The following is a 27,456-nucleotide window of genomic DNA, read 5'->3' on the forward strand; positions in this document are numbered from 1 at the left end:
AGAAGTCTGAGGAAGTTGCCAGGGGAGTTGATACCTGGAGAAGACTCTTCCAAACTGGCAGACAGCAGCCTCTTTCTACCCTCATGAAACTAACTCTTCTATCTTCTTGTGAGACCTCCCAGCTGACCTATCAAAATCAGGGCTCTGTGATTAAAGCTTGCTTAGCTTTAATGGCCTTCGTAAAAGCTTTGTATCCAAGTACAGAAAAAATAGGGCAAAGGCTTCAACATGCCGATCTGGATGACAAGGGGACACCATTCAGTTCATGCACTGATGTGGAACTTGATACCCGAGAAGACATTGTCTTGGCTGTTGAAGTGTCTCCGAGGCTTCCTGATATCCTTGTCCCAGATCTACCTTGTGTCCCCAGTAACCAAACCTTGGGGGATCTTGAGAATCAGCCCTTAAGCCTATTCTGATGTACTGATTAGTCTCATGCTCTCCCCCTTATTCTCAGTAGTATTTCTTTATCCTTGCTTCTCCAAAGTTGTAAATAAACTGCCTACAAGGTTCTTCTATTTGGATGTCTCAGAGGTATGATGAATGTAACATGTAATCTGTCCCTGCCTCTTACACTCTGTCTTCATTTCTTCATCTTCCCTACTGTACAAGAGTCACTTTTATCAAAGACAGAGATGAATCTAATTTCCAGGGTTAATTATCCATTTTTTTTCGAGCTTTCACTTTACCAAACTGATTATTGAACTATTTCATCAGCCTCCAAAAACACCACCCTCTCCTGGCTTTTCTGGAATCTCCTGGTACCTTCTCTTCAGTCTGCTTTGCTGATTCTTCCTGGTAACTTTACAGCAGCTGGCCACATCTTTGCATCCTGAACTCACTCCACTGGCACTTGCCTCTATTCCCGTGGTTTTATGTGGAAATAACAACTTGCAAACTTATGAGGACATCCCAGAATGCACCCTGAACTCTGGGCCTATCTGGTATCTCTCTGTAGCTATCACACACTGGGAAATCTGTACTTCGCCCTGACTTTTAGTATTGGCTCTGTTCTCCCACTTGATCAAACCCTAAATTTTAGAGAAACCATTGCCTTTTCTTGCTAAATTCCTTCCTTAGGTGTACTATCCAATCCATTTACCAAACTTATTGTCTCTAATGCTACAATGTAGCCTGAAGTCAACCACTTCTAACCTTCTCCATCAACAAAAGCATCCCGTCTAATACCACCATGGTCTTTCAGTTATCACAGCAGTTTCTTTTTCAGACTCCTTTCTTCCATATTGACCTTCCCATAGCTGCCGGAAGGATCATGCTAAAATTAAATCAGTCCATCTAAGTCCTCTACTTAAAGTCCCATTTCAATTAGAGTAATGCTGAGGTCCTTACAGTGAGTTAGAAAGCCTTATAAGACTTAATAGTTCCATTGCCATCATCTATGCCTTACCAGCCAATTCATCTGTCAAAACCTTTGCGTTTGATGCCGCCCCTCCTGTCTGAGGGCCATTTTATTTCTCTTCCTTTACCAACCTCATGTTTCAACTCCAGTAACCCCTCACTTTGAGACCTCTCTGTGATACTTGATTAATCACAAACCTTATCTGACCTATTGTCTCCTTATTTTTTCAATAATATATTACTATCCCAAATCTTATATGTGACTTCATGTTCATTAAGAGGACTTATTCTCCTCAGAAGAATCCAAGTTCCCTGAGGACAAGGACTCTTCATGTAGACTTTCCTGTATTAGTAAATGGTGACACTTTGCTGAAGCCAATCCCCCGGGAGGGAGTTGTTCTTAATTACAATTTTGTAATTTTGTACTTTAGGTCTTCAAGCTGGGCCATTTCTACGTACAGACACATAAGCCTTCAGGAACCCGGACCTGTCACCTTGCATGCTCTTGTCTAAGTTCAGGCTGCAAGGCCTCTCACCTACCAAGTGCAGTGGGGCTCCTTATTGGTCCTACGCCTTGGCTTGCGCTCGGAAGTCTATCTCAGGACTCCCCTTCCTGGAATGCAGGTTCCGTTCTTCTCATCCGGTCCTAGGCACATCTCCATGAAGCCATTCCCTCACGCCCCCTTTCTTCTCTCTCCTAGGCCACCCAGCTCCCTTTCCTGGTCTGTAAATATGCCAGGCGTGGAGCTGGAAGGCAGACACACAAGTGACCTGCCTCTTGCCCGCACTCAGGCCTCTGCTCTGAATTGCTTCATCACAGGGCTTCTCAGATCATCGCACCGAAAATAGCAAGCACACTACACATGAGCTGCACAGGGATCTGGTTCCGACCTCACTCTAAAGTCTTTCTCACAACCTACAACCACATATTTATTTTTAGCTTTAGGGTTTTTTGTTTGTTTGTTTTTATTCATAATCTCACTTAGTAGCCCAGGGGGACATTGAACCAGTGACCATCCTGCCTCAGCCTCCCAAGTCCTAGGATTACAAATATTGTGCTTCCATACAGGATTTGTATTTAGTTTTTAATCACCTATCCCTTCCCCCTCCAAATGTAAACTCTGTAGGAGAAACTGCCGTATTCACTATGTGTCCTCATCTCCAGAATGAGAGTCTCAAATCCCCAGGGTTTTGAGTGCCTAAGAGAATAGAATTAAATACCTTATTTTTCAAAAAAATAAAAACAAAAGAATCATGTTCACTTATGAACAAGGACATGGGACTTTTAAAATACTGTGTCTACCCCTCAAACAGTATCTTCACCCAGATCCAGAGAGACACCTGATGCTACAATCTGAGTCACATGCTCCCTTTATAGGCCTGTCATTGGGGTGGGATTAGCATGGAAGGACATGAAATCTGAAGAGAGAAGAGGAAATGAAAAATAGGTTTTCCTCATAGAATCCAGAGTAGGAATGGAGTGGGGAGGACCTGGGGGAAGCAGAAACAACAGATGGAAACCACAGAGATTTTCAAGAGTGGGAAGAAAAATACAGAGATTAGCTGGGGCCCCTGGCAGAGGAGGTGTCCCTAAATAACTGTACCTTCCTACACTCAGGAGGGGACATGCGTTACCCCAGGCATGCCTGCGTGGACTGGTGGTACCCTGCCTCTTAAGTGATTTTTGCAGGGAATGACGTGGAATCTCCCTGTTTTAATAATCCCAAGGCTTTGCCTCAGAAGCTACGGGAAGAAGGGAGAAGCAGGGACCACCAAGCAGCTAGCGGGTTCCATTTCTCATAACACCTACTAAAGTTTGCCAGCCCATTCTACATCCATAGCTTTAGAGATTTATTAACGATTCATTATTTTAGGTAAGGGTAAAAATGAACTAGCTTACAAATAAGCAACAAACTGTCAAGTGTGCATATGTACGTCAACTCACACTTGGCGAAACAGAAAGCTCGCTGCTATCGCTTGGCTCAGCGTGTTTTGTTTCTGCTTTCTTAAAATTATTTTCAACACCTAACCCTAAGGTATCTAAATTGTTAAAAGATGTTTCTGAATATAGAAAATGTTTCTCGGGTCCTCTTGAGGGTATTGCACCCCAGCAAATCACACACACACACACACACACACACACACACACACACACTTTCCTCCCATAGTACAGTACTTTAAAATTAACAGCACATGCAGAGGAAAAACTAAACCCTTTGACGTCACTCTTGAAATGAGGAAACATAAACAGAAAAGGCTGTACTCCAGTAAGCTGCCTGCCGGCTCAGAAGCCGATTGGTCTCTGGTTTTCCTTGCCTGTGGCAACTGACAGCGCCTCCCAGCCTCGCGGGCCGGCTGCCTGCACAGTACACAGCCAGTTGCTTGCTCTGGGCACTGCAGCAGGCTCGGCTCTGTCCCAGCACTTGTCTGGGAGAAAAGTAGTGCCCTCACCCAGAGAGAGCCTGGCTCTCTCGCTCCCTTCTCTCTTGAGCTCTCTGACGGCTTTTGGCGTTTTCTTTCTTTCCTTTTCTTTTTTTTTAATATATATATATTTTCTTTTTCTTTTAAAAATTTACATAATTATATTCCTAATCCTGGATGAAGTTGCTGGATTCTGCAGCACAAGTCTTCATGAACAAGCCACACCGCTCACAGATTTCACGGCTTTCAAAGGTCACAGAACTGCCACTATGGTTAAATGTCTTGTTTAATGGTTGAGGTATGTACAACAAATTTAAGCGGCAAGTTCGTTTTCCTTGAGAGTACAGAGTCACAGGGAGTTGCCAGGGTTTTGGGTTTTGTTTTTATTGAAAATGGACCCGTATCTATATAATGTGGGTTTTGGTTTTGTTGTTGTTGTTTTTTGGTTTTTGGTTTTTGTTTTTGTCTATGATTGTTCCTACAGCAACTAGCTTTTGAATTTCCTTCCTTTTTCTAAGTGAACTGACTAAGCATTGTCACTTGCACTGAATTAACCCTTTGAGGGCAGGAGGGTCTGGCAAAAGTCTAGGGCATTCTCTGCGCTTTCAGACCCCACGGAGGAGCACCCACACACACACACCGTGGTTTTTAAATACATGCAATATTTCTCCTCCATTGTAAAATTTAGAATTGGGTCATTTTTCAATTTTGGTAGGACGGGGCCAGAAAATATTGGTGAAGGGTTGTGAACTAGTGGAGGAGAAAATCAGGTTTGTTTGTTTTGTGTTCTGTTTTGATTTTTCCTCTTGAGTTTGTTGTGTTTGTCACCAGCAGACCTCAGGATGAAGAAAGTGGTAGTCCAGAAAGGAACAGCTGGTGGTGACAGGGAACACAGACAAATGGATCTGGGTGAATTGTTGAGGAAAAAAAAATCCACTTTATCAGCTGGCTTCATTTTATTAAAAAAAAAACTATTTTCAGTCTCAAAGTTAACAGAGGAGATGTAGGAACTGAGTTATGTGGCCAGTGATTTAGGTCTTCTTATTTACAAAGGAAAATAAAACTTTATTATCACTGCAAGGTTTGGTAATTATCTCTTCCTGAACCGGTAGAAAGCAGAGTCAGGTATTAATTAAAGACTTAAGTGATGGAGCCCGGGGACTAATTAATTACCTAAGAATTCAGCTCTTTATGTGCTCTGGCCAGAGAGACCATTGCAAGAAAGGAACAAGCTAAGCATACACTCTCATGCACAGTAAACTCACGAGCTGCTGCAGAAGCCGAACACAGGACTGATGTTTCCAGCCACACGTTATCGGGTGTCTAAGGGGATCTTGTTAAGAATCATTCCTGCCTAGCAATCAATTTTTGTAAAAGCAATTCAAACAATGCACAGTTAACACAGACTTCCTTATCTGAGAGGTATGCAATAACAAATGAGACAGGATTATTTGAAATCTTTCCCTTGCTCCAAAATTTCTAACTCATTCTTCTTAAAGTTTCTATTCTCAACACTGAGAACTGGGTCATACTGGTAGCACTGTGAGGAGAAGCTCAAACACACAGTGCACATGAAGGGGTTAACAGAACTAACTGCACAATGTACTAGTTAAGAACAGCGAAAATATTAGCTCTGAATTGCAGGGGATGTGCTGTGAATGGACAATTGCTTTTCTGCAGCGCCTAGTGGGAAAACAAGGACTTTGTGTGTTGCAAATGCATAACTGCAGCTCCTCCATTTCCTCTGCTTTATCTTCTATTACTGGCTGGCGAAACAAAGAAGGATGTCAGGGGTTCTGTCTTGATTGGCATTTGCTCTAGTAAAATGAAGTCCCTTTTATCGCAAGCAGAAGCTCAAAGTTAACTAGCAACAACTCCCAAATCCAAATCCCCTTGATAAGGCTCTCTACCTGACTGAGTTGTCTGATTTCAGAGGGCCCCACTCAACTGAGCATGTGCCAAAATCAGCCAAGAGTGTACATCAGCAAAAGTCGCTTGGAGAAACTGTTTTTTGAATGAAGTTACTTAGGATAAGGGTGGAAAAATCCAAATGTGTCAAACACAGGCATCAGTTTAAAGAAAACAATGACACCACAACACCTTTTAACATCTTCCACTGTGTTCAGCACAAAGGCACCCATTGTTGGGGCTGAATGAAAGCAGGAGCTAAAATGTTTGCTGAGAATTCACCCAACATACATTGTAAATTATCTAAGTAATTTTAAACCCAGAATTTTTAACTACTTAGATAAATGTTTTTGCTGTTAAGTCCAGTTTAAAATGTAACCTGGAAACTGTCAATGATCAAGACAAGGGCATTCCAAATGTCAGTCCGTGTTGTTTCAACCCAAAGGATGTCATACACACAAATGTAAGATGACCAAGCTTCCCCCAAGTGGGAATATATCACCTGGAAAGGCCTCTGTCCAGTAATTATTCTTCCACGGTCTAACTTGCTGTTTGCCAAGCCCAAATCACAAGGGAAAACTTTGTTGGAAGGAATTTATTAAGCAAGAAGTTAATTCAAGCCATGTCTACAAGGGCTTCATTATATTAAAGACAGCCGTCAAATTTAAGGGTCAAGAATATCTAGGTTAACAGCTATCTTTTTTTCTTTTGGTTTTTCAAGACAGGGTTTCTCTGTGTAGCCTTGGCTGTCCTGGAACTCACTCTGTAGACCAGTCTGGCCTCGAACTCATAAATATTTGACTGTCCCTGTCTTCTGAGTACTGGAATTAAAGACATGTGCCACCACCACCAGGCAGTAACAGCTATTTTATCTGGTTTATCTCAAACTGTGGAGGTCATACATGGCTTAGGCAGGATCTCTCCATGACCATAACTGCCCAAAGAATTCACAATGCTGAGGATTTGGTTCCCATATCACAAAGGAGTCCTTTTTAGCAATTTCTTCTCCCTGAGGAAGCAAAAATCTGGCCATTGAAGGTTTACCTGGTCCCTTATTTCCACATTTGCGACCCAGGAGCACTTCATTTTCCCCAGAAGAGTGGTAAACACCAGGCCTCTCCAGGCATCCCTGCTTTCATTCATGTTTCTCTAGGCATCCTTGCTTTCATTCATGATTGTCTAGGCATCCTCGATTTCATTCATGGTTCTCTAGGCATCCTTGCTTTCATTCATGACATGTAGCCTCCTTGGTTTCTTAGTAGACTTTAAAATTCTTGATGTCAAGATTTGAGGAAAAGAAAGAAAGGGAACTGTAGAGATCCAGAATGGCTACTTGTCTATATACAAGGTATATTTAGAACCTTGACTAGCAAGAAAGACATGTGTCAATGTTTAACATTAAATCAAGGCATTTAAAGCCCCATCTCCAAAGATTATTTAACCACTTACACAGGTTAACATGCTTTTAAGAGAGTGATTACATGGAGTTAACTGAAAAAAAAAGTAGTGGATGGGGACTGGAGAGAAGGATGGACACCCTCAGTTAGGCAGCAACTAGTTGATTGACACTAAGATACTCAGTTATTCTTGACTTTAGTTTCTTCGTCTGTATTAGGAACTGGTTGGATTGGATTATTTCTAACATCCCTGTAGGCCAGTCTTTTTGTAGTGTTTTTACTTTCAACTAGAGGTTTGCTTTGTTTTTTGCTTTGTTTTAAATCATGTATACTTAGATGTGAAAGTACCAAACTTTTATTTAAAAAAAAGAAACTATTCCTGCTGTTCATGTTTCTTAACCTGAAGTAAATGCAAAAGTAGGTTGGGGCTGAGAAGATGCATCAGTGGGTAAAGTACTTGCTGAGCAAGCCTGGGGACCTGAGTTTAGCTCCTCTGCACCCAGGTAAAAGCTAGACATAGCAGCATGTATCTATAACCATAATACATGGAGGGCAGAGACAGAGGGGTGATGGGAGCTTGCTAACTAGACAGCATAGCTGCAAAGGCAAGCTCTGGTTTCAGGAAAGGACTCTGTCTCACAAAAGCAAACAAACAAATCAAGGAGGAGAGCAATGGAGAAGGACACCTGAAATTAAGTTCTGATTTCCCCATCTACACACATGCACAAGCATGCACATATATATGTTTACGTACAATACACTTTAGGCATTCACACACACACACAAGATCAAGTTTGGGAGGGAGACAGTGAGAAGGAAAGCTACATGAAAGAGACAGCTGAATGCAAGTTAGATTGCAAGAGGTAAAATTTAACCATATAGGCGTCTAACGTGGTCAAGAAAAGACACTGTTGTTCTTTTTTTAGTGGTAATCTACAAAAGAGGAAAGCCCAAGTTTTGCCTTAATTTAGTCACCAGCCTGAGATGGAGAATAAAACTCACCTTGGGGATTTCTTCACCATTCCTCAAGTTACAGGAAGAATCCTTTGAGAGTATTGAAGGTAGCCCCAGATATCAACATCCATTTGGCAGGAATGAGGAGGACTGGCAGCCATGATGGGCTTGAATACTGATGTAATATGATATCCTTGTTGTGGGATCACCCTGTGTGTCTGGAAGTTTCTCACAGGGGCTCCACAAGTTCCAGGGTCACTTGTGTGAGTTTGTGGGGGCCTCAGTTTCCTTGTCTGCTTGGTGCCTTTTCTATTCTGTGATTTATCCTGACAAGATTCACATTGAACTATTAACATGGACTGAGGTCCTCCACATTTCCCATCTGTTACTTTTACTTCTCTTTAGGCTTTACCATCACTTACTTACCTAAATTCATATAATTCTACCCCCACCCCGAGATAATCACATTACCAATGAAAAGCAAAGCAATCACAAGCCCTGGGTTTGGAGAATTTCTCCCAGAAAGACTGTCACTCTGCTGGTAACATTCCCTCTCTTTGCCATATTTCTCTCCTGTATAGTAGTGCCCGTCCATGCTGGAGCATTTCTTGAAGTAACAAAGGGACATGGTTTGTGTTTACTGTAGATGAGACATCAATGCTGTAAGACAAGCATCTTTTTCATGAATGTCAGTCACTCTAAAGTTCCTATATCACTTTTCTTGTCCTGGCTTCTACTCCAATTCTGGTTTCTTTAGAGAATAACTGAGAACACTTTGATAACAAAGTTGGGTGAACCCTCAGGGAAAGAAACTTCTGAAAAGCTGGCTGTTGGCTGCATATCTTCTGTGAGACTGTGAGCCCTGGTGCAAGCACATTGCCTCATCCTCTGGTTGGCTTTGATGTAGCTCAACTGTACTTATCCAGACACTGGTCCATCCCATGTGGCTAGGACCAGCTGGCGTCGCAGCCAAGTGAGGACTTACAATTAACAGCTGAAGCATGGAGGCTAAGGATGGGGTTCGTCATTTCAGATAAACCTATAAACAGCGTGGCAACACACAGAAATCTATAAAGCACAGATAATTTTTAATAATATTCTGTAAAGACCACAATATCCTAAATCCTGTCAACAGGAGTCTGCATTGACATTTGTATACAGTACAGAGTATGAAAATGATAGCCAAAGCCAGTAGTCCAGCAGATTTTTGTTCAGCATGTGGTGTTCCTACATCCCTCCCCTCCTTCTTCCCTCCCTCCCTTCTTCCCCTCCTCCTTCCCTCTCTCCCCTCATTCTCTCCCTCTTTAGATTCCCCCCTCTCTTCTCCTCTCTCTCTTTGATCTATAAGGGGAAGATAAACAAAATGAAGAGTGACAGTGAGGTTTTGGTGAGTTTTCCTTTTATAATACTCAGAGTAATATTTACTTTAATTTTTACCTTTCTAGTAGTTGGTGTACCCATCTAAGGAGGAACTAAGAGTTGGGACTCCAAATCTTGCTCTGTCTAGTACGGGATGTCAAGAGACAGCTGGCTAGGGATAAAGAGCGTGCTTCCAAGGACCCAGATGGAGACTGGGATATGATTATAAGCTTTGAGTTGTTCAAATCTTGATATCCAGAGCAAATAATGATCGGTGGTTCTCAGATCCTCAATCTACCAATCTTAGTATTCAAGTATAATTTATTTGCATTATTTGCCATATAAAATCAGAAACCAGCCACATGCCTTTAATCATAGCACTTGGGAGACAGAGTCAGGAAATCTCTAAGTTCAAGGCCACCAAGTTCCAGGATGGCCAGAGCTACACAGAAAAAAAAAGCAAACAAACAAAAAGTCAGAAACTAAAAGAACCCAACAATAAATGAATTGTTATTTTATATTCAGATAATAAAATTCTACTGTTATTTAATAATGAAGTAGTCATGCACACAAAAGACCAGCAGTGATTTTCCAGATATATAAAATAGGGGAAAAATCTACATTGGCATTTGTATAAATATGTAGACCATTGATACATTCTCAGAGAAAATCTCTGGAAATCTAGATAAAAAGTATAAACCAATGGATGCTTATAAGAGGAGAACTTGAAATGTAGAGGAGAGAGACTAAAGTTTTTTCAATTCGATAGAGTTGTTCACCTTTTCTGTATAACCTTACGGCATTTACAGCTTAAGTCATTTTGTTGTCACCTTTGTGACACTGTGTGGTATTTGATGATGAAAATAAAGTTTGAGGGTTTCTATTTGGCTTTCATTTTATTTCATGTGCTTTTGAAACCACCAAAGAGAAAGAATGTTCTAGAAGGGTCATGGGCAGGAAGACACAGAAAACTCAATGCTCCAGCTTGAGTAACTTTGGGCTGCCAACAGCCTTCTAGACTTGATTTTCTTCAGTATAGAATGAGGAACTTTGTCAAGACCCAAGTTCCTTTCAGCTTGCCGTGGCGTCCATGGAAACCTTTTGGCAAAACCAATGCATGTTATATATTTTGCTGGTTTGAACATATCAGCTAAATTACCTGTTTTAAAATTGGTTCAGTTTCGCTTCATTTTTCAAATTAGTTAAACATGGAAAGCTTATAATTTTCTCAAATTGTCTTGAAGGAAACTATATATCTTAGGCAAACTTTTAAAATACATTTTACGATGATATCAGTTATTTAGAAAACATCATTTATATTAATAAGTTCATATTATAGGTACGCAAACAACTAGTGCTGGCTCTGTGTAAATGCGATCGGTTTTCCACGAGAAAGAAAACATACCTTCATTTCCCTGTCTCATTATGCCAGTCGCCAGCTGTGTCCAGTGAGAAGAAAGAACTCAGTCATTGACAAGCGTAGACGACATTCTCATGACAGAAGATGCCCCAGCAATATGGAGGTCTAAAGAATGCCTCGATTTAGAAAAGGTCACTAACTTTAGAAAAGTTGCTTCCGGTGCGGTTGAAATGTGGCCTTTCTCCGTCCTTCACACTAGTGTCCTCATGTTTTCAAAGAAATGAAAACATAATTTCAATTTGACTCTGAGTTAAATTTTGAAATTTTATTCATCATGGAACATATCTAGTAGTTTTATTTCTTATTTCCTGAGGTCTTTTATTTGTAGAGAAAGGAATAGTTGAGATAAAACAAAAAAGGAGTGGGTCATAAGAACACTCTAACGGGTTTTTCTATACTTTTCTTCTAACTATTAAAACTCACTGTGCTAGAAAGATGTTTCAAAAGCTTATAAATACAACTGGAACCTCTCTCTGTCTCTCTCTCTTTCTCTCTCTTTCTCTCTCTGTCTCTCTCTCTGTCTCTCTCTGTCTCTGTCTCTCTGTCTCTGTCTCTGTCTCTGTCTCTGTCTTTGTCTCTCTCTCTCTCTCTCTCTCTCTCTCTCTCTCTCTCTCTCTCCTGATTCTGATGCCTATGTGTTCATGTGTAGTTTCGGGAGAGAAGTACTGGCTTCAGGCCTTCTCAAACTTGAAACATAGAGACACAGGAGATGTCAGGGGTCAGCACTGGTCTTGCAGCTGTGAGGTTCTCGGTTTGGTCTCAAGTGTCACTGGGGAAAACTTTTAATGTCTAAGCTCATGACATAGCTAACTGGTGACTTGGAGGTCATAGTGAATTCCCATATATTGTTCCCTCTAACATAAAACTTTAAAAACTAAACACATCATGTATTTATTGAAGTAAATGGCAAAATGTAATTTAAAATAAAGTAAGTTTATGTGTTGGCAGAGGAGGAAAGGAAAAAGGAAGAGAAAAAGAAGATACACTCCTTTTTTTAAAGGACCCCCAAATTTGTAACCTAAAACCCCAAGTTTGGGTTCGGGGTGCAAGAATGATTGATCCTCTTGGCAAGATATTTAGCATTTTTGGTTTTCGCTTTTCTAAAATGTAACTTAAGGTAAGGTACCTTTGGGCCCTCTGATTTCAGGTTTTCATATGTAATGAGTCATTTCACTCTTAACAAAAGGCGACACAAGGCACTTTATTGTCACTCTTGTTAAGCAAGGATTAGCTGGGCCCATTTCAAAAGCAGGGAAATTGCACTGAAACAAATTCCATCTGGGGGAGTCAGGGTGCCACTTCCACGCTGGTGACAAGTCTTAGCTGTTCTTCCGAGTTTCAATTCATCTCTATCCACTCTAAGCATGACTTGGAAAACATTTTCAAAATATTTACACAAAGCGTAAGAGCATTTGTTTCCAGAAATGTTAACGCATTCTTCTCACTATATTTATACACAGGAGGTTCCAAAATAAAGAGAAATAATGTTCTTTCATTTTTAATGCCTTAGAAGTTGATGTTTCGCCGGGCGTTGGTGGCGCACGCCTTTAATCCCAGCACTCGGGAGGCAGAGGCAGGCGGATCTCTGTGAGTTCGAGGCCAGCCTGGTCTACAGAGCTAGTTCCAGGACAACCTCCAAAACAATACAGAGAAACCCTGTCTCAAAAAAAAAAAAAAAGAAGTTGATGTTTCAAACTTGAGGAGGGTGGTTAGCTATGGTGGTGTAAAAGGATGCTCAGGCAGGATACAGTGGGGGTCACTCTTGTTCTGTGACGGTGTAGACGTTAACCTTATTCTGCCTACAGTTTCTGAGATGAAGTTGTATATGATATGTCTCATGAAATTGCAAAAGAGATGGAAAAGCTTTTACTTGTTGAGTGTAGAGAAAGGAAGAGAGTAAGTGTGTAAGCCTATCAACCGACAGTATGCATTTAAATGAGTACTTGGATCATTACATGGATAGTGTTGTGCTGAGTGCTTTAAATTTAAGATAAATGTATTTTTGTTACAGTTTGAAAGTTTCTCCTCATGCTATGGAAGCTTTACTCCTAGGCTAGCTATATGGGGAGGTAGAGCTTTACAAAGCTTATTAAGTGAGTGGCGCAGAATTCTCATGAAGGGAGGGGTTAGTGTTCCAACCATTGGAGTAGCTTAGTTACTCTGAGAGTAGGTTGTTAACAGGCATGCCTGTGTCTCACCTCCATCCTTTCTTGGTGGCTTGTCCCTACCCTTTCACCTTCTATCATGTTTTAAGGTAGAGTGGCAATTGCTGGCCCTGAGTTTTTGAGATTCCTCATTCTCCAGAATTATAAAAATTCATTTCTTCATAAATTATCCATTCTTGATTATTAAGTGGTAGAAGCAGAAAGTGGTGTATCGTTTTCTTGCCTTTTCTCCTCTCTATTAAACTATAGCACACATAACCTAACCTATAAATATATTGAGCATTCACTTATTGTAAAGAAGCCTCCATACCTCTTTGTGTTACTTAAATTGCCAGAGTGTTGGTTCATGCCAGCATCTAGGATGCTGAGGTGGGAAGATTGGCACAGTTTATTTATTTATTTATTTATTTATTTTAAATTTTAAATAGCTTATTTTACATGTCAATCCCAGTTCCCTCTCCCTCCCCTCCTCCCGCACCCCCCACCATCCCCCCATCCTCCCACCCTATTGCCAATTCCTTCCGCATAGGGGATATCTAGAGTCTATCATTTCATTCAGGGTAGGGTCCAGGCACTTCCCTAAGAGTCCAGGCAGAGAAAGCAACCCTCTTTGTGTTATGGACACACGATGTGTGTTAGTATTCGAGGGATAAACACTGATCCACTGCTCAGAACCCCATAGGTGGCCCAGGTCTCCACATTGACTCTCACATTCAGGGGGTCTGGATCGGTCCCATGCTGGCCTCCCAGATGTCAGTCTAGGGTCCAAGAGCTCTCCCCTGTTCGGATCAGCTGTCTCTGCTGGTTATGCCAGCCCATTCTTTGCCAATTTGCTCTTCGCTCCTCTCTCTCTGTCGCTGGGTTCCTTGGGTTCTGTTCAGTATTTAACTGTGGGTGTTTGCCTCTGCTTCCATCAGTCACTGGATGAAGGCTCCAGGATGGTTATAGACATCAAGTTCACTATCAGGAATAGGCATTCGAGGTCGTCTCTACAATATTGCTTAGCTTGCCAATTGGTGTCGTCCATTTAGATCACTAGAGGTCACAATGGTGCCTGATCTGTCTTCTAACCTATGATTTCCTCTTCCCCTATCCTACCCCCCCAGTCGACCTTCCTGTTCCTCCATGTCCTACTCTCTCTTCCACTTCTCCCCCTCTCTATTTCCCAGGTCCCCCTCCCCCCACCCCTTGACGTGTTCCCCATCTGTTCAGAGGATCTTGCCTCATTTCTCTTTTCTTGGGTACCATGTATATATTTTAGGTTCTTTCCTGTTTCCCAGACTCTCTGTCAGTGGAAGTGCAGACTGGCACTCCCCTGATCCATGTTTAAAATCCATATATGAGTGAGTACATACCATGTTTGTCTTTTTGTGACTGGGTTACCTCACTCAGGATGGTTTCTTCCAGTGCTATCCATTTACCTGCGAATTTCAAGATTCCATTGTTTTTTTCTGCTGAGTAATACTCCATTGTGTAAATGTACGACATTTTCTCTATCCACTCTTCAGTTGAGGGGCATCTAGGTTGCTTCCAGGTTCTGGCTATTACAAATAATGCTGCTATGAACATAGTGGAGCAGATGCCCTTGTTGTATGAATTTGCCTCCTTTGGGTATATGCCTAAGAGTGGAATTGCTGGGTCTTGTGGTAGATTGATTCCCATTTTCCTGAGGAATCTCCATACTGCTTTCCAAAGTGGCTGATTGGCACAGTTTTTAAGGCAAGCATAGGATGTATGCAAGTTAAAGGTCAGGTCAATCTGGACCACGTCTTAAAAATAAACAAAAAACTCTATTACTGAAGTCAAGACAGTGACTTTTTATATCACCAGGGTGCCAATGTCCCATCATGTTTTATCCATCTTCCATTCCACATTTTGTCTTGAGATTTGTTAAGTTGTTTAATATAATCATATTTTGTTTATTTTCATTACATGGGGTTTAGTTCATTTGTCCACTGTACTGAACAAAGCATTGGACTGGGAGTTTCTTACATTATGGGCAATGTTGGCCTGAGTCTTTTGGTGCATAGTCCCTTTATTTCTGTTTAGGACACACCTAGAAATAAAACTCACTGGCCCTGAGAAATCATGTTAAAGACTAGTAGAAATTTTAAAACTCCTCAAAGTCGTTATGAGAATGTACACTCTCACAAAGAGCACATTTCCTCCCTCGTCTTCCGCATCAGCACTTCTGTGAGGTCTAGAGGAAAGGTTGCCTGACGTAATGTGCACCTTGCTGATTCTCTTTTCACATGTATCACAAGCCTGTAAATATCTTTGCTGTCAGGTCCAGTTATTCTATATTTTAATTCTAAAAGATTCTTCATACGACTTTGGTATCTTTGATTGCTCTAAGTGCTACAAACATCTCTTCCGTTAGCAAAATATCCCATTTTATTCTTCAGTGTTATTTTGTGTTCTCTATATTTCTACATAAATTTTAGAATTCAGATTCTTCACTCCCAAACCAGCAAATTGACAAGGCAAACAAACAGTTGGGATATAGGTTAATCTAAGAAGATTATGTCTTCCCTGAGCCTTGGTTTGTAAGCATGGCGTACCTTCTTCCATTTTGTAAGTCTTTGATACTTTCTCTTAGTCATACCTTCTAGTGGACTTTGTGATATCCTTGGCAGTACCTATTAGTAGGCGCTTAGCATTTTGATCCGATCTAAACAGTGACTCTTCAGTTTCAACTTTTTCCTTCTAATACACATGGAAACCGTGTGTGTGTGTTTATTATCCATAAGCTTGCTAAAGCTTTCCAATGGATAATAAACTAATGATAACTAGTTTACTAATGATAACAAACTCATGAGTTTGAATACTTTATATATTCTTTTGATTTTGTAACCAAATAATTATATTATCCAGGAATGCTGGCAATCATCTCTCCTCATTTTGAATACTGGTACCTATTGTTTATTTACTGGATAAGATTTCCATAAATCTCTAAAGGAGTAATAGTGGATAACATTATCTATGTCCCATTACAAAAGGATATGCTATGCTCACTCACATGTGTGTGTGCATGTATGACTGCGCGTGCGTGTGTGCGTGTGTGCGTGTGTGTGTGTGTGTGTGTGTGTGTGTGTGTGTGTGTGTGTGTGTGATACTGGAGATCAAACCCAGGGTCTTATACCTGTGAGAGAAGCACTCTGCTACTGAACTGTACTCAGCCCTTTGTGCTCTTAAAAAATAATCTTTCTCACTCCATAAATCTCAAATATTTTTTCTCTCATTCTCTAGGCTATTTCTGTGCAGACATTTTAATTTCACATGGTCCCGTCTGTTGATTTCAGGAACTATTTGCTGTGATGGTGGAGTTCTGCTGAAATTCTTGCCGATGTCTATAAGTTCATATGTGCTCCCTGCATTTTCCTCTAGCAGTTTCAGCATTTCAGATATTAAATTAAAGTCTTTGATCCATTTTGAAATTGATTTTTGTGCAAAGAGATAGGTGAGAGTCTAAGTCTAGTCTTCTGCAGGTAGATGTCCAGTTTAGTTTGTTGACTGCGTTGCCTTTTTCCAGTGTATGTTCTTGATGCTTTTGGTAAGTCTTAGGTGGCTATAGCTGAATGGATTTACTTCTGGGTCCTCTATCCTTTATCATTGGTCTACATGTCTGGTTTTATTTGTTTGTTTTATTGCTTTTTGTCTTTTTTGTGCCAGTACCAGGCTATGTTTAGTACTGTCACTCTAAAGTATAATTTGAGGTCAGATTTTATGATTTCATCAGCATTGTTTTTACTACTTGTGATCGCTTGGCTGTATGTGACATTTTGTGTTTCCATATGAATGTTTGTATTTTTTTTTATTTTAGTTCATGAAGAATGTAATTAGATTTTAATTTTTTAAAAACAATTGTGTGTATGGATTGATGTCTGTCTGCATGCATGTGAAACACATGTGTGCCTCATACCTGCAGGCCAGAATAGGGCATTGGATCCCTTAGAACTGGAGTTACAGATAGATGTGAGCTGCCATGTGGTGCTGGGAATACAACCTGAGTCCTCTAGATAAGAACACTGCTGAACCATCTCTCCTGCTCCTGTCACTGGAATGTTTAATGGGAATTACACTGCGTCTGTGGATTAATTTCGCCAATACAGTTATTTTCACACTATTAATTCTGAGGATCCATAATCTTCTTTAATTTCAGTTTTTAGTGTCCTCAAGTATTTCTTGTATAGGCTTTCACATCCTTGCTGAGTTCTTTCTTAATACTTTATCCTTTGGGAATGATCGTGAATGAGGTGATCTTTCTATTTTCTTTCCCATACAGTTCCCTATTGCTGTAAACAAAAACTTATGGGTTTTTTTAAATTGCATTTATTCATCTAGACTTTCATACATGAGTGCTGTATTTGAATAATTTCCTCCCATTTCCTCTCCTCTTTATAATTCTTCCTGCATTCACCCTACTTCGTCTCAAATGCATCACCCGTTATTCTTTCACAGTTGTTATAATTTAGGTATAGTATATTATATGTTGTTTATTAATTTATAAACATAACTTCCGACATTCATTTATATATATATATATATATTTCATATATTCAGGTGTTTACGACAGCCTGCTTGGTACTGAGTAACCTAGCAGGGAATGTGTTGCTGGAGGAGACTGATAGTGCCCATAGCTCTTCCTCTAGGGATGGGGTCTTGTGAGAGTCCCCTCATCCATGCTGGCAGGACAACTAGTGTTGTAATTCTTCAGGTCCTGTTTAGGCAATCGTATTGTTGAGTGTCATTGGTGTGGTTTCCCTGTCATGTGTCACAGACAATATAATGCAGCAAACATGTGGTTCTTTGTCTCTTTCATTCTTCCTGCCCCCTTTTCTGAAACGTTCCCCAAGCCTCATGTGCAAGGGTTGTGTTAGAGATTCATCAATCAGGCTGGGCAGCCTACAGTCAGGTGCTCTCTACATTTTCACCAATTTTGTGTTCTGCAACTTTCTGAAAATGTTTATTAAATCGAAGTTTTCTGGTGGAATCTGTAGCGTCTTTTAAGTACTGAATCATGGCATTTTAAAATAGGGATACTTTTGCTTCTCTACTGTTTTTATTCCTTTTATATGTTTGCCTTGTTTTATTGTCCTCAGACTTTGAGAACCACAATGAATAAAAATGAAGATAGTAGTCACCGTGTCTCCTGAATTTTAGAAGAAATGTGTTGCGTTCCCGTCCCCAATTTAGTATAACATTGTCAGTTGGTTTTTAGTTATAGCTTTTATTATTTTGTGGTGTGTTCTGTCTTTTCCTAATTTCTGCAGGACTTCATCATGCAGGCATAGTATCAAATGCATTTTCTGATATATGGAGATGATCAGAAAAAATCTTTCCTTGTTATTATTTACATGATAAATTACATTCATTCATTTGTTCATGTTGACCCAACCTTGCAGTGCTAAGATGAAACCTCCTTTCTTCTTTGTCATAATGTCTAATCCTCTTGATTTGTTCTTGAATTTGATATGCAAGCATTTTGTTGAGAATTTTTGTGTCTCTCTTCATCATTTTCTTTTTGTTGCTGTTGTGTCTTCACTTGGTTTTTATATCAGGATAGTACTGGCTTCATCAAGTGAATTTGATGGGGATCCTTCCCTCCCTATATCGTGGAACAGTTAAGAGGTATCAGTGTCACATGGCCCCTATAAGTGTATTAGCAGTACTGTTGCAGGACTGTTCTTAGCAAAGATACTTTTATCTACTATCTCAATTTTATTGTTCTTCGTGGTCCTGTTTATAAATAATTTATAACTTTATTAAAGTAAACCATACACATTTAAAAATGTGTCTGTTTCATTTAGGCTCTCCAGTTTCTAAGAATTTGAATTTTCCCCTTATTCTCTGGTGACCTTCTGGATTTCATAGGGTCTGTTGTAACATCTCCCTTTCTGTTCTTGGTGTCATTTATTCGGATGTTCTGTCTCTCTCCTTCTTTTGGTTTGTGGGCCCAGAAGTTTGTCAGTTTGGTTAACTTTTTCAAAGAACCAGCTCTTTCTTCAATTGATTCTGAGTATTGTTCTTCTAGTTTTTATCTCATTCATTTCTTCCCTAATCGTTCTTATTTCTTGCCCTTAACTGGGTTTGGGATTGGATCCTTGAATTGCACAGATTTTAAAAGTTGATGTTTCTTTATTAGTTGAAAATAATTTCAATTTTAAGTTTTGGACCAACTTATTGTTTACAAATACATCTGTTGATTGGCAAATATGTTGGAATTGCTTAGTTTGTCGTTACTCATGAATTCTAATGTGCTTATCAACTTACTATACAAGATTTTGAGACTAAAAATTTGTTAAAATCTCTGCTTATATAATGCCCCCCATGCCTAGGAAATGAATGGCTAGGGAGTAATTAAGTGCAGTCCTCCACATATGTCAACTAGAACTTCATCAACCACATCATCAAATCTTCCCTGCCAATTTTCCCTATATCAATTATTCAAATGGGCATATTAAAAACTTCCTTAGGGCTAAGGACACACCGGTTTTCCTTTTAGTGTTTCTCTCTTATAACATATTGCATTAAACCATTTGAGATTTTATTTTTATAACTCAAGGTTGAATATCAGAATTTTTATAAAATTCACACTAATATTGTGATGTTATGCTTTTAAGTCCTATCTTTACCATTTGGGGAATAATTGATCCTTATAGAAGATGCTCTCATAATAATTTATGGCCATCTAAGGATTTCAGTACATACATAAATACACAGTCTATATGGACTTAAATTTCCTTAGACATGTGTAATTTAAAAGAAATAAAATGTCTGAAAAAGCAAGGTAATAGTGAAAATATCTGAGAATTACTTTTTATGCTAATACTTTAGAATTATTTCACTGAACAGAAATTTGACCATTATATTATATCCCTCACATGGTTTTTTTGATTCAACTTTGACCATTACTATAATCTGTTAAACAAGCATTGTGTTAGTTAGGGCTTGCATGTCGTATTATTTCCCACTCTTTTGTCTTTTCATTTCTATACATTTATAATTTAGAAGTACCTCTTTACAAGCCAAAGGTTAGTAAATTTTTATCAGTTTATTTATATTTGCTTTTTGTGGAGTATTTAGTCCTTTTATATTTATTATAATCATTTAGTTTATATAGTCTGTTTGTCTATCTTATTATCTCTTTTTAACTTTTATTCTTTTGGATTGAGTATACTTACTGTGTTGCCTCCTCCCTCATTAGTTTATTTGTTGTACATTGTTTTATACTGTTTTACTGATGGAGGATATAAGGCATATCTATGACCTAACCAAAATATGATATGCATTAATTCTCTGTTCCTTCAAGAGAAATGTGAGAACGTTGGAATGCCTCAACTGCTCTGCTTTTGTATGCCATGCATTACATACTATTGATGGATAGCTAACTTTATTTAATTTAAATAACTCAATAGTAATTGTTATTGCAGCATTAACAATCATATACAATTTATTATTTCCTGCATACAGTGTAGTAATGACTTCATTAAAGTTTTATTTTTGTTTGCAATGGCTTTACTTCACAGTTTTGCTGAAGTATCTTTTCCCTGGGAATGAAATTTTCCATTGGTAATTCCATAGACAAACTTGGAGATATTCTTAAATGTCTTTTACAATAAATTGTCTTGCTATCATTCTGCAAGTTTGAAATATTCCTGCTAATAATTTCATTATGCCTTGTTCTGCCTTGTCTTTTTAATAAGCATCCAGTCATTTGTGTACTGCAGGTTCGAATCAACCTACCCCATTGTTTAGTTTTGATCACTTTGTTTTTTACTTTTGATGTTTTCTTTTAACCAATATTTCACTATTTCTTACTTCAGGTGTATATAATCTGCCAGTAATCCAATTAAATGACTTTTAATTATGTTATTTTCAGTCATAGACTTTCTAATATTTGATTTAGTTTTATTCTTATGGTTCCTAGGTCTCTATTAAAATACTTCATCTTGTCTATCATATTCTCATATCATATTACATTGAACATATTCTCTATGTGACTTTAAAGCTTCTAAAACCATATTAATTAAATTCATTTAGTGTCTGTATCAAATCTACTTAATGGGTGTAATTGCCTTGATTTTCATATATAAATATATGTCTGTGTGAGAGAAAGAGAGAGACCTATGCCTGTATACAGTGCTATAGTTTTCCAGATATCCTCTGTGAATTTACCAGTGACATTAACTGTCTTGATTGTCTTAATCCATATTGAACAGAAATATGAGACAGTGACTTGTTTCCTGATGGATTAAACAACAATTTCTCTTTCCCTTCCATGCTTTCTTCAATGAGTGTAGGAACAAAGTTGGAGAGAAAAGTATGAAGAAAAACATGTAGCATTAGAAGACTCCATTTGAACCAAGGGTATATTATCAAAGCTTGGTTTGGTTTGGATGTTTGGGAGGTTTTACGCTTGTGCCTGAAATGAATTCTAAAATGGTATTTATGCGTTCATGAAATTCACACATTCTGTATTTAATACATTAAATACATTCTATATTTCAATGTGTCCATTATAGCATTATGCAACATTTCGAATGAAAATAATTTCAATATCATGAGAATACATACTGTTTTATAATTGTTAGTTGCTGGTACTGCTTGGACAATCATCATTTCTGAAATTGCTAATACACTAAAGAGCTGTGGGGCTAAGACATAATTCATCGCACCTGTGTTTCACCTGTAGCTCACGTTTCCATGAAGGGGTCGTCTAAAAATTTCACCATTTTCCTCTGGGTTCCTGGCTTTCACACATGGCAGTTAATGTTTCCTTGCACAATCTCTCTCTGATGTAAATTAGCGACAATGACCTCTTGGTGATTTTCTTCACCATCCAGGGTAGTTCCTAGTTCACAATTCTATACAAACCAATGTAGTATTTTTGAATGTGTGCCATAGACACACAAGAAAGAGTTCTGTCTTTTAGCCATATTCTGAGGAATTAGCAAATCCTTAGTTACAAATGAAATAAACCCTAAAATAAGTTTATTTAGTTGTCAAGCTCTGGCTTAGTTATATGAAATAAATCTTTGTGTTCTGTGTTCATTGGTTGTCTCTGTTGATTTGTTGTCTTTTCTGGGGTGTTACGTTTTCCTCTTCCTTCATGCAGGCTTTTCCCGTGTTAGGATATCTTTGGAGGGTAGGCAAATTTGCATTTTAAAAAGCGTTAGCCTCGAACTCAATAGTTAATTATTTGTAGATAATTCATATTTAGCTTAAAATATATGTGTGTATAAAAGGAGAAATGTTAAAACAATTCAAATATGTTTACTATAACTTTTGGGATAAGTTTTCTTATCAATAGAATTTTCATGTTTTATTATTTTTTAAAGTATACACTATAAAATTGGAACTTAAAAATTCAGTATTCAAGGAGTTAAGACTGGGCTGGTTTGACCCACAGAAACAGTTGACCTAAACAAGGGGGATCTCTTGGACAACAGATTGATGGCTGTGTGTAAAGCATGGGACTGACCCAGACTCGCTGAATGTGGGAGTCAGTGAGGAGGCCTAGGTAATCTATGGGGCCTTGGGTAGTATTTATCCCTGGCGTACAAATAGACTTTGAGTGCCCATGCCACAATATGGGATGCTCTCTCAGCCGGGACTCTTGGGGGAGGGCTAGGCCCTGCCCTAGATGAAATGACAGTCACTGGAGATCCACCATGGAGGGCCTCACTCTCCCTGGGGATCGGAGTAGAGATTGGGTGGGGGACTGGGAACCTGGTGGGGAGGGCAGAGGAGGAGAGGAGGAAGAGGGAACTGAGATTGACATGTGAAACAAGTTTGTTTCTAACTTAAACAAAAAAAATTAAAAATTCAGTATTCAATAATCTTTAAAAAACCATTTAAATTGAAAATACTGAAAGAAAAAATTACAAAATGTTACCATTTTCAGCTGATAATACCTATTTTATGGGTAATACTCAAAATGAAGGAAAATTGTCTTAATATTTCAGCCAAAGGACTAAAGGGATTTTACGTGTTATGCCATGAGCTTTTAAACTGAGAAGACATTTTTCATTTTAGAACATCAGTAAAAAATAACAAAGAGTTATTGCAAATTCTGAGGACAGTTACATACCGCTGTATAGTTTAATTGATTAGTCCTCAAATTCTCATGAAAATATCCATATGTTGTGTTTTCTTCTCAATACAACAAATGTTTACAGTGTTTCGTCTTTGAAGAACATAAAAAGGTAACTTTAAGGAATCTATAATTGAATTTTCAAAGCTCATTTTAAGTGTTCAATTTAAATTTTTATTACTTTAATTTTAAATAGCTTGCTTCACATGTCAATCCCAAACAATTCATAGACACGGTCACTTTGACCTGTGCTTAGGTTATGACTACAATCCCAAGGAGTGATGATGACTTTAATTATTTCTGAGGAATGAACTCCCAAGAATGTTGTTGATTTCCAAAGAGGTTTGACATCTCCCAATTAGATTTTCAGACCAGAAAGTGTTTTGTTATTTGTTTTTTATGTAGTCAAGAAGGGTTCTTGGGCCCCTTCCACATGTCCTGAGTCATTGGTAGATACCAAGATAGATATTTTAACCATTAGTCTCTAGTCAATATAATGATTCATTATTTTGACTATCATCCCTCTGGTGCCTGTATTTTATCAAAACATTATTGTTACAATATATAAAGGTGATACTTAAAGACTATAAATGCAGGGCTGTTATTGACCCCAGAATTATAATTGGTGGGTCACTCTGAGTTTCCCATAGTACATAGATGGCATCAGAACTGTACTAAGTAGTTACCCCATGTAAGTTCTCAGATATGTTTTGCTGAAGTGATTTGGGGCTCAGTATTTTCCATTGTCTTAATGAGTTCTCCCAGTATTCCTCAGGTGTGCTGGCTTGATGACGATGACTAATGATGATGATTTTACTATAGGAAGCTCAAATAAATAACCAGATCTCTGTTTGTTGCTGTACAAACTTGCAGACATCTTGTTAAAAGTGCATTTCAGTGGTCAGACCATTAGCATGATAATTTGTAGAACAAAATGGACAATAAACAATCATAAACATGTGGCTATATTAAGTGTGTCTATATGTATATATATACACATATATAGTAATATTCAATGTGGCAGTATTTGTCTATAATTTAAAAATTGCAAGTCTATTTGTTAGGTCTTATAATTGGAGGAGTATGAACTTCTTTGGGTTTATATGGGAATTCATGTAATACATAGCAAGCTATTAACCAGCCCAGATTCGATGTGTTACATTTGTAACTATCGTATTAGTTTTCCATCACTTTAACAAGGCACAGAGAAAAGCAGCTTAAAGGAAGGAAGATGTATTCTGATTCATGGTTTCGGCTCAGGTCACAATAGTCTTCTACTGAAGCAGAACATCATGGTAGACAGTATGTATGTGGTGGAAACAAAACTGTTCCCCTCATTGAAGGAAGGGGAGGGAAGAAAGAAAAGAGAGAGGAAGGTAAGAGAAGGGAAGAGAGAGAGAGACAGAGACAGAGACAGAGACAGAGAACACATAGATAATAATTACCCTCCAAAGACATAGCCCCAATGAGTCTCTTCTTTCAATGAGTTCCCTTGTAACACAAGGTCTTAATAATTAAAACCAGGAGTCAGATATTAGGGGGTGAAAGCTGAAAGATAAGAGAAGCAGAGCAGCCAGCCACTAGAGTTCTTACCTCTATGAAATCCTCAGACTGAAAAGAGAGTGAACTCCTGTCTCCTCCTACCTATATTCCTCTCTTCCCACAACCATCTCACTTCCCGTCTGTCTGTTCAGCCCTCCAGACCTCTATGGTTAGTTAGTTAGTGGCTACCTCTGCCCTCTAATCATCAGGCAAGATTCATTTGTTAGAGTATAAACAAGATATCACCACATTACCTACTTCTAATAGCCCAATCAGCTAATGCTCTAGCAATACATTGTTTAGCCGGGCGGTGGTGGTGCACGCCTTTAATCCCAGCACTCGGAAGGCAGAGGCAGGCAGATCTCTGTGAGTTCGAGGCTGGGCTGGACTCATAGCTTCCAAAACAATACAGAGAAACCCTGTCTCGAAAAACCAAAAAAAAAATACATTGTTTAATCCATGACCCAGTAACCTTAAATAAAACTGTCAACTAGTGACTAAACCTCCAACACATATACTATTTGGGGGGGATATATCTTATTCAAACTGTAAGAAAAAGATAGACAGACAAACAAATAGATGATAGAAAATACACTAATCATGAATAGCATACTGTTTTCACATGTTTACAAAAGTATTCTGATTCCTGCTTAAATCTCCCAGATACTCTCATAAAACCACCAATGTAAGTGTAATTGTTCCCATTTTAATAAGTAACCTGAGATCACAATGATTAATTCACATCAATGAGTGCTTCTTAGTAACAGAGCTTGCACTTACTCATTATTTGGAGTCTTAATATATATAGTAAGGGACTCAAGATACAGAAGAGAAACTGACAATATCCCTTATCTGTGGGGTTCACATTACAGTGAGAGAAAACTGAGAGCACATAAGCAAACAGATGAACCAGGTGGTTTCCTGCTTTGGTAAATTTATGAAGAAAATACAGCAGAAGAAACCAGTAGGTTGCTTGCTATAGGGTGCAGATTTAAAATGATGGCTCTGGCTCACATGGGATGAATGGCTTACTCAACAAAAGATAGGATGTCTTCCCACAGTAGATGATGTTTACTGAAAGCCAGAAGTGGCCAATATTTGGCTATGGGAATCAACAGTAAGCCAAGAAGACTAGAAGAGATGTGAAGAAAAGACAACCATACAGGCTTTGCAATGACAACTCCCTCCCTCTCTCCCTCTCTTCCTACCTCCCTGCCTCTCTTTCCTCTTTCCTTTCTATCCTTTTACGGCTCTTCTTTTTTTTCTGAGATAGGAACTTATGAAGCCCAGACTGGACTTGAACTCACTATGTAGCTGAGGTTGGCCCTAAACTCCTAATACTCCAGCTTCCATCACCTAAGGTCTGGAATTATATGACTATGCTACCTTTGGTCATGATCCCAGATTCTGAAACTGAGATCCTTCATTCATGTTTTGCTTCACTCGTGTCGGCTTTGTTACCTGGGACAGAGGATACGTTGTCTGTCTCTTTATTTGTAAAACTGGAGGAGATACTGGTGCTCCCAAACTTAAGAAAATTGCTGTAAAGTGTGTGTGTGTGTGTGTGTGTGTGTGTGTGTGTGTCTGTCTGTCTGTCTGCACATGTGCTTATGGGGTCACATTTGCTAACAAGTATCATGCTGTTTATTGTATACTTATCAGCTGTTAAAAAACTGGTAATAACTGATATGTCTGGATTTGAATCTCACATTTCCTGGGGTGGAGTAGATTGAAGGAAATTCAGATGGACCAAGAAGGGCAAAACAGAAGTCAAGAGACATGTATAAAACACACTAAGTTTGAGATGTCTGTGAGGGGGATAGCAATGAGGAAGTCTGACGTTCAGATGGGAAATCTGAACATAACAGAGCTTTGCTGACATTTATACTCGCACCAGCCTGGCTGCAGGATCAGCACACACCTAGGGTGACAATGTAAAGAGGAAGAGGGTGGAGGGTGAAGACCCTACCAGAACAGGGAGGATGGGAGAGGAGAGAGCCAGGAAATAGTTCCAATGCACATCTGGTTTTGACATCGTGCTGCCTGTGTCACTGGAGAGCCGCCAGAGTGCATGCTTCAGACATGAAAGCCTCTTTATACATCACTAGTGGTGAGGGTCTGTGGCTTCCGGCCTGGACCCTGATGACAGGAATTTCCCACTGATGTTCAGCAGTAGCACAAAGAGCCTGTGGTGTTACTCAGCCTCCTCCTGTTTACCATGAGACAGTTTTAGTACAACCAAAGTCAGACGCCCCAAATACTGCACTGATTGCCCTAAATTGTATCCCATCTCCTCCCATGTACTTTACGGTATGGGCAGCTCCAATTCACAGACACACTTTGATTCAGAATCTGGAAGTCAAAAGCACCAGTTTGACAAGATGCCATGCCATTCGTGAGGGCCTGATTCCCAGTCAGCCATCAAAGGTCCAGCTAACCCACGAGGGTATGAAAGAGTTCAGACCTTAAACCATAGAGCAAAGAACTTGCGGGACAGTTGCATGAATTTCTTAAAACACAAGGAGAATATTTTCTATTCCTTCTCAGACACAGAGAAGTAAAGATGAGCAGTTTCCTACTGGGTGCAAGAGACAAAGGAGGAAATCTCTCCTTGGCAAATTATCTACCCATGAAGGAGTCTAACGTGGAACACAGGGGTATAGATCACGAAAAACAATGTGGAGATGACTAGGGTTAAGAGATGACTCAGAGTATTTACTGTGTAAGTGTGAAAACCTGAGCTCAGATCTCCAGCCTCCAATCAACAGCTTGCATCTGTATTCTCAGTTCTGCTACTACAAGGTGGGAGGTAGAAGCAGGAGAATCCCTGCGTAT

General features: G+C 39.2%; 1 protein-coding gene across 1 annotated transcript in view; it reads left to right on the forward strand.

Annotated features, from left to right (window-relative positions):
• The first annotated feature begins 3,705 nt into the window (after positions 1-3,705).
• The window catches only part of Pde7b (phosphodiesterase 7B), a 307,639-nt gene continuing 283,888 nt past the window's right edge, over positions 3,706-27,456 (forward strand). Inside the window, exon 1 of the mRNA XM_040758205.1 lies at positions 3,706-4,078. Within this exon, the coding sequence (XP_040614139.1) occupies positions 4,058-4,078 (21 nt within the window). The 5' untranslated portion in view covers positions 3,706-4,057. The remainder of the gene's footprint in view (positions 4,079-27,456) is intronic.

This window comes from Mesocricetus auratus, unplaced genomic scaffold, assembly GCF_017639785.1.
Source record: "Mesocricetus auratus isolate SY011 unplaced genomic scaffold, BCM_Maur_2.0 Super-Scaffold_100018, whole genome shotgun sequence".
Lineage (NCBI taxonomy): Eukaryota > Metazoa > Chordata > Mammalia > Rodentia > Cricetidae > Mesocricetus > Mesocricetus auratus.